We start from the raw sequence: 12,498 nt of genomic DNA, 5'->3' as shown, positions 1-12,498 counted from the left end.
AAAATTATTTTATTTTGACAAAATCAAGTCCTTAAATTTTTGAAAAATGAAATACAACTTAATATTCATAAAAAAATCTAAGAACTAAGAATAATAAAATAACAAAAGCAACAAATTATATTAGTTCAAGACTATACAATAAGATGGAGAGTTACATCTTTCATTGATAATATTGTAAAAGCAAATACAAATATGTTTTCTTTTCTATTTTAACCAAAATCATGATTTAAAAACTTTAATTTAAACAAATGTGAAACTATATTCTCAAGTTAGGAAAAAATGGGATGTCTAAGGATATTGTGAATGATAGCTAAAAATTTTATTAATTAGGTAAATATTATTAGAATTTGGCATAACAAGATAATCAATCCTTTTGCTAGACTCTCAATAAAATTGTCTTTTCTCATGTTTTATCTTGCATATAAATAAATCTTTTAGAGTTCTTCTTAATGTAACAATCATTCAACATTAGTTCTCCTCTTAAAGGAGATTTGTTTAAAAAAGCTTACATAGCATGACCTCTAACAAACATCTAGATAGTAATTTTGATAATTATTTACATTTTTCATTACTTATAGTTTTGATCATAAACAGATAATTTTTTCTTATTTATTAAAAACTCAAGTAACTCATTGATTATTTTGCTTGTAAATGTGAATATAATTTTTTTAAAAACCTAATACTCAAATATTACTTAAAGTTCAAAAATAATTGCAAAAATTATTCAAACTATAATTTCTTTGAGACCTTATTCATTTTCTTGATTTAGAGATAGCCAAAAATCTCAAAGGGCATTGTCTTGTCTCAATGAAAATACACAATTCAACTTTTAGAAGATATGCGGTTTCTACCTTCCAAACCTATTGATTTATCCATGAATCTATCACATAAACTCACATTAAGACCGGTTTACTAAAAGACATGGAATTAAAAATTGGTTTTGACTTAAAAACTAAATTTATAAATGTATTTAAAATTTATTTTGCCTTAAAAACTTGATTTGAAACTAATTTAACTTAAACTATTGGATTTAAAATCAATTTCAAGCAAAGCTAGATTTAAATCGGTTTTAATAAAAACTATATTTGAAACTGGTTTTAAACCAAATCTAAGTTTTACATCAATTTTAAGAAAAATAAAATAGATGGTTTAAAATTTAATCCATATTAATAGATTAAAAATGTATTTTAAATTAGTTTTCTATCAACCCAATCCATACAAGCCTACTCACAACAATTAAAAAAGACCTAAACTTACTCTCTACAAATACTCGAAGGAAATTGATGTACTTAAATACTTATAAGTTAGATATTAACTTTATTGTTAGCAAGTTAGTACATGACCACTCCTTAGACTTACTCCTCGAACACTTTATCTTCAAGTAATATATAATCTATTACAATATCCAAAATAAGGTTCTAAGTCAAGACTTATAAAGAAATCTCTTAACTTATCTACATATGTTGATGCAGATTAGGATAGTTGCCTTAACATAAGATGATCCACAATAATTTTTTGTATATTTATTGAAAATGCATATCTATATGAAAATTAAAGAAATAATTAATAGTGTCAAAGTTTTTAGTGAAGCAAAATACTTAGATCACACTTCAATAGCAAGTGAATTAATATAGTTTCAAAGATTATTTTATTTTGAGGTAAAATATTCTTATGACATTATGTGATAATCAATTGACAATCCACCTTACATCTAATCATGCACATCATGAGTAATCAAAATACCTTCGTATAAAGTACCATTTTATTCTAGAATTAGTTCAAGCCTACAAAATCAAACTTGTTTATGTTAAAAACAAACATTATGTAGCTAATTCATTTATCAAAGCTCTAGCAATTACGTAGTTTTATTTATTCATTAGCAAGCTAAGAATCATAGACATATACTTTCCATCAGGAGAAGGGTATAATACAAATTAATTATTATAAACTTAGATACAATTTGATCTTTTTTGGTATTTAGTTTTATTATTAACACACTTAACATTCATTAAGGATAATTGTACTAAAAATTCCTACACTTTTATGATTAATAATAACTCTTCCACTAATTCAATACTTGATAAGACTTAGTGTGAAAAAAATACTTTATTTCTTGTCTTTACTTGTAAAGGAGAGGGGTATAATACAAATTAATTATTATAAACTTAGATACAATTTGATCTATTTTGATATTTAGTTTTATTATTAACACACTTAACATTCATTAAGGATAATTGTACTAAAAATTCTTACAATTTTATGATTAATAATAACTCTTCCACTAATTCAATACTCGATAAGACTTAGTGTGAAAAAAATACTCTATTTCTTATCTTTACTTGTAAAGATTGTTACTATGGTGAAAAATCTTGTTCATGTAACAAGAGTTAAACATAACTCTTAGAAGTTGAGAATAAATTTGTGTTTATTGTTCTCTGTTGTTTTACTAACTAGGTTATTCTATGACTTACGTTTATGTAGGACTTGTTCTATGTTTGAAATAATATAACTTTTTTATTTTAATTATTTATAAACTGTTTGTTTAATCAAACAATCTTTCTTAAAAACTTATTAACTGTCAACTTGCATATTTATAAAAAAAAATTAATTAAAATTATTTAACACACAATTTAATTATTTTCTTGTGTGTTGTTTTATTTTTCAAGAATTACAAATTTAAAAATCAAACTATATTAGCTAGTCTAGTATAATGAACCAACATCTAACTAGAAGACTAGTTCATATGAGTATAAAGACTTGATGGATACAAATTTAGTATAAAATTTTCAAATTTATTTAAAAATATTTAATTTAATTGTTTCAATTAATTTTTATGAATTTAATCTAAATTAACTTAAATAAACTGTAATGAAGGCTATAACACCCATGGATTATGACAGTTTTACAAATCTCTCATTTCTCTTCACTAGACTAATTGACGCTCAATGCCTAATCACTACATTACATCTTTGCTTTATTGAAGAAGCTTATGTGCTCATGTCAATAGAAATAATGAAATCAAAGTTCTCCATTTTGCTCTGGTGTCTTGCATAGTTGGTGGCGTAATGTCAATCAAATTGTCTTAGTGGCTTGTAAGAGGAAGACCATTTCATTTACAGGTTGCAAGCTATGAATTAAGAAAGAGTGATAAAAACCTAAAACAACTAATGCACCATTGTTAGAACAAAGAATATCTAAAGTTCTTTGGTTCCTAAAATTTTAATGATGACATAATTTCAAAAATAGATGAAATTGTATAACATGTTGTTCGAATATGTAGATATTAAACATTTACAAATAACTTAGGAAGAAATGCCTAAATCCTTGTGAGAAGAATCTAATGAAGTGTGCGAAGAAGGGTTTGAAACCTTCAAATACTTTTTTGAAGAATTTAAAGTAATATTTGAAAGAGTATAAAATATAATACATTAACATTTTTTATATGCAACCTCATTCAAAAATAAACTAAAGTATACTTTAACGAGGACAGAGATAATTTTTTTTTTATTAGAAGTATTGTACTAACACAAAATAAAGAGAGAAAAAATTAGATATCTTCTAAAAGTAGATTTGTCAAGCAACCAAAAGTATTGATCAACAAATTTTTTTTATCATATTCTTATCATATATTGTTCTTATTCAATTTTTATATCATATTTTTTCTATCTTATTTACTAAACATGACCTAGTTTTTTATTGATCTAATTGATCTTCAATTAATTATAGACCCATTAGTCAATTTATAAACTAATAAGCATCGTTGAAATTACAAACACAAGAAAATAAAAATACCAACTGAGATAAAATTATGACTAGACCATGAAGTAAACCTAACATAACATAAGCTTTCTAACCACTAAATATTTTAAACGTTCTTGACACACGAGAGATGTAAGCTAGTGACTACGAAGTTTTGTGGTTAGCAAGGTAAGATATTTGGTAGAGCTTGAATAACATACTTGGCCCATTAAGAAGCTAGCTGCAAGTGACCTAATCCAATTAGTTGTTGGGTCTCTAAGCAAATCACAAACACTTACAAAATTAAACTTTCATAAGATTTTAATATATCAAAATTTTAATTTTATCTATAATTTCTTGTCATATGTCATACTTTCACACAATTTAGTTAAATAGATATTTAATCTTTAACAATATATTTTTTAATTTTAGCTCTTATAAAAAATTTAATTGTTTTTAAGCTTTAAAAATGAAAATTTTTAATTTCTTAAAAGACCGAGATAATATATTTATTAAATATAAAAACCAAAAACAAATAACACTTTAATAGAAATGAAAGCTAAAAACCGTTGCTTTTTTTTTTTCAAAAATAAAAAAGTATTAAAATCATACAATTCGGACCATTTTTGGCACAGGGTACCGTACTCAAGGGCCACGAGAAAATCCAATAATTTGGCAATAAAAATATCTATCTAATCTAATCTTGAAAAGGTCCCAAGAAACGAGGGGAAGAAAAGGAGAAAGAAAAAAGAAAGAAAGATGCAAAGACGAACCAAAGCCAAAGGCAAAGCCAAAATACACAGCGTCGTATCCCAATCGTAATCGTATTCGTATTCGTATACCATCCTCATTGACAAATACTCTCTCTTCTGTCTCTGTCTCTCTCTCATCACCTCTCGAATAGAAGAGAAAAAAGAAGAAGAAGAAAAAAAAAACCAAAGCAGAAAGAAGCGAAGCGATTACTTGCACTTCCTCTGCAGTAAAACCCTAACCATCGATCTCTCTCTTTCTACAAGCTTCGATCCGAATTCGCAGATCCGTTTGCAAGGCTGGCGGGTATTTGGGTCAAGTAAATGGCGGATCCGCCAGGTATCCGCCGCGGCGTTGTGGAAGTTGTGTTGATAAGGTTACCGCGCTGTGACGATTGTTATAACGAAGAAGAGTGAAGAAGCATGCTGAGCGTGCTGCGCGTGCACCTTCCCTCTGAAATTCCCATTGTAGGCTGCGAACTAACGCCTTACGTGCTTCTTCGCCGCCCCGATAAGACCGTTTTCACCGATGATGTTCCCGAAACCTCCCCCTTAGATGGACACTTTTTGCGCTATAAGTGGTTCGTTCCTTTCTTGGCTTCCCAAATTAACGCGTTTGACTTTCGGTCAAACAGACAACAACCATTATTATATGAAAACCTCTGGGTTGCTCTCTCTTGCTTGCTACTTGCTAGGTTTTCTTTTTCTGTTTCTCTTTCTTTTCTTGTTTTTGTGTTTAAAACAAGTGTGTGAGTATTTTTATTTTTATTTTATTTTTTGAACTTGTGTGAATTGAAGTTCGTGTATTTGGTGTTACTGGTATTTGGGTTTTTAATTTTCTATTTCTTTTCATAGTGATGATTGAAATTATTTTAAACATGTCTAATGTAAGGTTAATAAAGATTTTAAGGATAGGTAATTGAATGATGTACTAAGTGCTAGGATTGTTCTGTGAAGGTTGCATTTTTCGGGGTTGGGATATAGTAGAATGTGGACGAAGACTTCTGCATTCTATAATTTGTTTCCGTCTATTTTACTTTTTATTTTCCCCTTTATGTTTATTGTTTCAAAATGGTATTGTTGCTAATTCACATATTATCATGGCAGAAAATTACTAATACTGGATTCGCTAATTCACATAGCAGTGATCTGTGGTCTGTTTATATAATCTTGTAATGTAATGTTGTGTTGTCAATGGATCACATTTGCTCTATAATTTTTTTAATGTAGGATTAGGTGAGATTTGAGAATAGTTCAACAGCAAATTTTTTATTAGTGAAGATAGCATTCTAAAATTTATATTATTTGTATAGCTTTTAGTTTAATTATGTTATTCTACTTCTATATGTTGTGAAGGGGATATTTGGTAGATCATCATCTTTATATACTGTTATGAGGGATACTCTGTTATCAAATTCCCATGTTTGGTGTAGCAATTTAAAGTGACTAAAATATTCATAAAATACCAAAGAATGTAGAGACATATTGGATTCGTCGGTATCCAACATATCCATGATTTGAAGATGTTGGGGGTATCTTACGTTCCTGTGTCTAGAGGCAGACATGGCATCTTCATCTGAAAAAGCAAAACCAGATGCACTACTGTATCCAATTTTCACATGTAGTATCTAGTCTCATTATTATGTTCATGGCAAAGGTTATGGGGTATATGCTTCGTGTTCAATTCATTATTTAGTGTGATTTGTAGGGTAGTTTGAGTTAAGATATACATACATGGTATCTGCATTTGCCTTCAGACATGCATACATGTCCTATTACATGTAAATTATAATGTCTGTATTTGTTGAGGAGACTGTGTTACTACCTATTAATGTTGCTGGTAGTGATACTTGTTTGGACTTGTTGTTGGATTAATGCCAGTGTCAAATAGTTTGTGGAATTTGTTTGGTTGCTAAGATATGTTCTTTTATGCAAAAACTTAGCACTTTAAGGGCTGCTCAATTTTTATAGGTATTATGTAGATAGTTCGTTTTTGATATGGCATCATGGTTAAGTTGTATTCAATCAAATGATCAAGTGAAGAAGACTCAGGATTATAACGTCAGTTTTATGAGTGCTGAATGCATTATTTGTAACTGTCTCATTCGTGCTATGGGTTTTGTCTTTGGATGTGTTCTGTAATCATTATTTAAAAGTTGTTTGAGGATGATAAGCTGTACCAGTAGTAATTATATATTGAGGTTCAAATTATATAAAAGTGATTTGAGGATGATAGTTAGTACGTTCTGGATTTTTTAGTTGTCATTCATGAACGATGCACATATTTGTTAGATTATGTTGATTAGATGAAATCTATAATTGGTCCCAAACATAGTGCCTTTGTATAATTTTCTATTGATCTGATTTAGAAATTAGACTTCTTACATTGTTTGACACTATATCCTTTGCCCCTCATTTGGCAGGTATCGTGTACAGAGTGATAGAAAAGTTGCCGTCTGTAGCATACATCCATCTGAGCAAGCCACACTGCAGTGCCTAGGTTGTGTTAAGGCCAAAATACCTGTTTCCAAAAGTTACCATTGCACCACAAAGTGTTTTTCAGATGCATGGCAGCATCATCGTGTCTTACATGACCGTGCTGCAAGTGCTCTTAATGAAAATGGAAATGAGGAGGAGGAGGTATTTGGGCGTTTTAATAGTAGTGGGTCTGGGGTAATCAGTTCCAGTTTATCTGCCTCTGCATCAAGTGCTAGCTTGACGAATGGGTCTGCAACACCTTTGTATCCAGCAGCTGTCACACAAAGAAGTGGTGAAACTTGGTTTGAAGTTGGACGGTCCAAGACTTATACCCCTACTGCTGATGACGTTGGTCATGTCCTTAAGTTTGAGTGTGTTGTAGTTGATGCAGAGACAAAACTGCCTGTGGGCCATGTTAACACTATACTAACTTCACGTGTCATTCCTGCGCCCTCACCTATTCCACGCCGATCGATACCTGTTGAAGGGATGGGGAATTTAGATGTGGATGGGCGAATGACATCTTCAGGAACTTTTACTGTTCTATCATACAATATATTGTCTGAAGCATATGCCTCAAATGATCTATACAATTACTGCCCTTCATGGGCTCTTTCTTGGCCATATCGCAGGCAAAATTTGCTACGAGAAATTGTTGGTTACCGTGCAGACATTATTTGTCTTCAGGAGGTACATCAACATGTTATTGTGGTTTTGTTTGAAAACCTTTGATTTAATAACTTGGCTCTTCAAGTTTTTGTAATAAGAATAGTGTTAAAGATTTAGTAAGGAGAGTAGATCAAATGGAGGGTAGTCAGATCACTAGAGGTGGAAGGAGACCAAGAAAACCTATAGAAGAAAACCATTAAGAAGGATTTAAAGATCAATCGTTTGTTAATAACCATGATTTACAGTAGAATATTAGGGTGTTGTTTGATCCATGTAGATGACCCCTCCTAGTGGGAAAGGCTTGGTAACTATTGTTGTTGGTATTAAATTAATTATGTTGCAGCAGTTGTTAATGATTAGGATGTTCTAATGGATTGCTTAAGTAACAATAAACAGTACCATAATTTCCATGCATGTCGATCAGTGGATCTATATAAAGGTCAAAACCCAATTCCTCAGAAACTTATGATTTCCTATTAGCTAACAGAACCTTTTTGCCATCCAGGTTCAAAATGACCATTATGACGAATTTTTTGCTCCTGAACTGGACAAACATGGCTACTATGGTCTTTACAAGAGAAAAACAAATGAGGTTGTTGCAATATTCTGGTCCTTATGGTCACAATTTCAAAATTGTTTTAAATGTTAACCTGTTTATTGTGGATTTACAGGTGTACAGTGGAAACATGAATACAATTGATGGTTGTGCAACATTCTTCCGTAGAGATAGATTTTCACATGTGAAGAAATATGAGGTAGGGGATTGATTTTGTATAAGGTAGTTCATTTACATTTGTACACAAATCAGAATGGTGTGTGCTTGCATGCAGGTTGAATTTAACAAGGCTGCACAGTCGTTGACAGAGGCTACAATTCCAACCACTCAGAAGAAAACGGCCTTGAATAGGCTGGTTAAGGTGGCATATTTTGCCAAAGATGGCATGTCACTTTTGATTTTCAGAAAAAATAAATAAATTTCTTGTGTAACTGTTGCTTACCAAGTTTCTTTTTTTGGTATTCTTAGGATAATGTTGCACTAATTGTGGTTCTAGAAACAAAAGTTAACAATCAGCCATTTGATAATCCTGGGAAAAGACAGCTTCTTTGTGTGGTAAGCTCTTTTGTGCTGCTATTGTTGATGACCTTTACATGACCCTTTGTTCTTATATCTTCACAATCAATGAGTGAATTTTATATTTTGCATTGGATTTTGTTGTTTATGCTGATTGTTTATTGTTCCCCAGCTCCCTGATTGTTGTTGCATTTAAGTTTTAACCTGGTGACTATTGTGGTTTGCTGATGATTACAAATTAGGTGTGTGGTTTCAATGTTTTTTGAAAACCATAATAGGATGTCTTTCTTTTCTCCCATGTCCCTGCCACCTTTTTTTAGGTTTAGGTCAAAACATCTTTTTTAGTTATTCTACTTTTAACTCATTGCATGTGGACTTCAGGCAAATACACATGTAAATGTCCCCCAAGATTTAAAGGATGTGAAACTCTGGCAGGTAAATCGTTCATTTCTTTGGTTTTATATCAATTAGCTTTTTTTGAATGTGGAGTGTTACTAATTTTATCCCTTCTGTTTAGGTGCACACTCTCTTAAAAGGATTGGAGAAAATAGCTGCAAGTGCAGACATTCCCATGATTGTTTGTGGAGATTTTAATTCAGTTCCAGGAAGGTTTGACTTCTTTTTGGTTTCTAAAAGAGTGGTTTTTATTTTGTAAAGGTCTTGTTTTAATGTTGATAACTTGTTGCATTAAGGTTATTCTAAACTTCATTGCAGTGCTCCTCATGCACTTCTTGCGATGGGGAAGGTAGATCCTTTACATCCTGATTTAGCAGTTGACCCGCTTAATATTTTACGCCCTCACAGCAAGTTGGTTCATCAGTTACCACTGGTAATGTATTCATTTAACTGCATCACATTAATGAATAGCTAATTTAAAATATGCTAGTTTACCCTTTTCAGTTCAGTATTTTTATCAACTTTTCACCTGATTAATATTTTATTGGTTGTTTCTAACTTCAAATTTAGGTCAGTGCATACTCATCTTTTGCTAGAACAGTTGGCCTTGGATATGAGCAGCATAAAAGGAGACTGGATGGTGGAACAAATGAACCTTTATTCACAAATGTCACTAGAGATTTTATTGGCACTCTAGATTACATATTTTACACTGGTGAGTGTTCATGCAGCATAATATTGTTTTGATAAATTTAATAAAGTCACATTTTTATGAAATATGACTCGTCATTTCAGCGGATTCATTGGTTGTGGAGTCTTTATTGGAGTTATTGGATGAGGAGAGTTTGAGAAAGGACACTGCACTTCCTTCACCTGAATGGTCCTCAGATCACATAGCTCTCTTAGCTGCATTTCATTGCTGCAAGAATAAATCTAGGCGTTGACACTTAAAGGTAGGCATAAATGGGTATAGAGATTTTCATTTCTTTTATCAATTTATGGATGGTTTAAGGCTTTTATAGTTCTGGGGATTTGTTCTTGGAAATTCATTTTTGTCCTAGTTTTCAGTTTCATTTTCGATCTTGTTCCTTTAAACTAAAGACTGAAGACTGTTGTATCTCAGGTTTATTAGCAGAAAAAAAGTGAACTTGATAAGGTGCTGTCATTTACAGAGTGAGTTAAAATTATGGATCTAATGGATGAATTTAACAATGAGAGGTGGTGGAACTTGGTAGTATTTAAAGTAGGGCCGTATATTTTTGGTTTACAAAATAGAAATCACATTGCTTGCAGTGTGCTAAAAATTTCAGACAATGCATGTATCACCCATGTAATACTGCAGCTTATCTGAATCCGAAGGTGCTGTTTTGGCTTTTTGAAAAATTTCCAATTTTAGGCAGCCTTTGAAATATTTCTATTCTTTTTTGTTGAACTTATGAAGAAGAGAAATATGCATATGATTTTGTACCAGGATCTGAATTCTGATTGTCGTGCAAAGAAACATTAACTGACATGAATGAACACTTCATGGAAGTTATCATGATATGAAGTAGGAGCCACCCTTTCTATAATCTGTCTTATGAGATTACTGACACGTGCTGGTAAAAACTTAAGATAAATTTAAACATGGTTATAAAACGATCTTCAGGTTTATATTTCACCTAAACCTGTTCCTCCAATGTTTTATGAAAAAGTGCTGATTTAACAAATTTGTAGTTCAATCCTGTCTTTGTTCCCTCTTGCTCCAGAATCTGGGTGTACATGTTTAATTCTTTATTAATGATGGTTGTCAATCCTTGTAGGTCAGTTTCAGAGACACGTAAAGAAAAGGCTGAAAGAAGCATTTGGTTGGTAAGTTATTTGTAAGAATGGTAGATCATGCTTGTCTTTTCCAGGTATCTCCACGTGGAGGATCCTTGCAATGATCTGCTTTGTATCATGTCACCTTTATCTCATAGAAAAAATTATGATTATGCCTTATTGACTTGCCTCTACCCGACTAACCCCCTCCCCTCCCCCCTTCACTTCCTCCCTTTTCCCTCATTTTATTTCCTAATCTTATCCAATTTTTTTTTCCTTCTAAAAGGATTTTCTCATAGATGCTTACTGGCTGCATACATCCTATTAAACAACAAAGTCCTTCCCGATATAGGGGCCGCTGAGCCTAGGGCTCGAATTTCTCCCATATCTGTATTGATAATCTTCAAAACTTGGGTAATTTTTTTATTCTGCTGTCCGTCAGAAACTTTGACAAATTTGGAAAGGCGTAAGTGATAATGAAGTAGGAGAATTCGACCCAATACGGAGGCGAGTTGCTTAACATGGGCATGAGACTGAACTGTAGCAATATAGGCAGAGATGCTTACTATTAGTGATTGTAAAAAATGGGCATGACAGGTCAAATACTTGATTTTTCTGCTATCCCGTTTAAATATAGTGGCATCAAATGAGCATTCAATCCATGTTTTGCTATAAAACCATTGGTATTATAGTATGATATAAGAGAAACACAGGTTTTTGCAGAATGATTTGTTTGGCAGTGTTCTGATTCCGTTACGCTTTTGACCTGCTTGCTACCGTTGATCCTAGGATGCTGAGAACCACTGTAATTACAAAAGTCAATTTTATGTAGAGCTGTCAAAACTGGTTAATTCTGTTCATTTGGGCTGGTTTATCACTGGTTAAGCTTAAAATGAGTCAAGTCAACTTGGTTCATCATTGTGATGAGCTTACGAAAAAATCGACCCAACTCAACCCTTTGAGTGGGGGGTTGGCCCGTAGGTTGACTCAATAAAGATATAACACATTTTTTTATAATTTTACTTTTAGCATTTAGTAGCTAGAATTATTGATTAAATCTTAAGTATTAACCAATTATTTATTGATTAATTTAATATTAAAATATTTTGTTAAAAGAATAAAAAGATGGGTTGTGTTTAACACATCACGGGTTAACTTGTTATAACCTGTGGGCTGAGAGACCCGATTCATGGTCCTGATGATTTCTGAGTTCAGTTTTTTATACCTCGGTATAAATTCATTTTGACAAGTCTTATGGATTTGTATATTATATTCGATGGTAGATAATTTTTATCCTTTCTTTTACACCCTTAGTTATTATTTTGGAAAATAAAATTCTGGAATTAGTTTTACTTAAATTGAAATTAATTGTGATTTGAACCAAAAACAAGTTATGTGTTGTGATCGCTTACTCAGCTCTAAACCTACTTTTCTTGCCAGGCATTAAAAAATATTTATATATTCATTAGCCAATAGGTAAAAAATGAAAAATATAACTTGATAGCATCACTTAAAAATCATAATTCGTATCAAGCGGTAAAATTTAACAAATCTTAAACTAAACAATTTAATGTATATCAAACATTAATGTTATTG

The 12,498-nt window shown here is 31.6% G+C and overlaps 1 protein-coding gene across 6 annotated transcripts; it reads left to right on the top strand.

Moving 5' to 3' along the window:
• The first annotated feature begins 4,447 nt into the window (after positions 1 to 4,447).
• On the top strand, positions 4,448 to 11,740 carry LOC113873847 (carbon catabolite repressor protein 4 homolog 1-like). 6 transcript variants are annotated; one of them, XR_003505964.1, is made up of 13 exons: positions 4,448 to 5,068; positions 6,911 to 7,655; positions 8,140 to 8,226; positions 8,306 to 8,389; positions 8,465 to 8,551; positions 8,659 to 8,745; positions 9,088 to 9,141; positions 9,224 to 9,315; positions 9,421 to 9,535; positions 9,673 to 9,817; positions 9,898 to 10,055; positions 10,905 to 10,953; positions 11,189 to 11,740. XR_003505964.1 is itself a non-coding variant. In XM_027512197.1 (12 exons), the coding sequence occupies exons 1-11, from the start codon at positions 4,911 to 4,913 to the stop codon at positions 10,044 to 10,046; spliced, it is 1,803 nt and encodes a 600-aa protein (XP_027367998.1). In that variant the 5' UTR covers positions 4,465 to 4,910; the 3' UTR covers positions 10,047 to 10,059; positions 10,910 to 11,620. The 6 variants fall into 6 exon arrangements, 4 of the variants coding, with proteins under 4 accessions (XP_027367998.1, XP_027367997.1, XP_027367999.1 ...); XR_003505965.1 differs by having other exon boundaries at positions 4,488 to 5,068; positions 11,345 to 11,576; XM_027512197.1 differs by having other exon boundaries at positions 4,465 to 5,068; positions 9,898 to 10,059; positions 10,910 to 11,620.
• The last annotated feature ends 758 nt before the right edge of the window (positions 11,741 to 12,498 follow it).

This window comes from Abrus precatorius, unplaced genomic scaffold (assembly GCF_003935025.1).
Source record: "Abrus precatorius isolate BTA unplaced genomic scaffold, Abrus_2018 Scaffold7, whole genome shotgun sequence".
Classification (NCBI taxonomy): domain Eukaryota; kingdom Viridiplantae; phylum Streptophyta; class Magnoliopsida; order Fabales; family Fabaceae; genus Abrus; species Abrus precatorius.
Note: the sequence above shows the minus strand (reverse complement) of the source record. Positions and strands in the feature narration are given on the sequence as shown.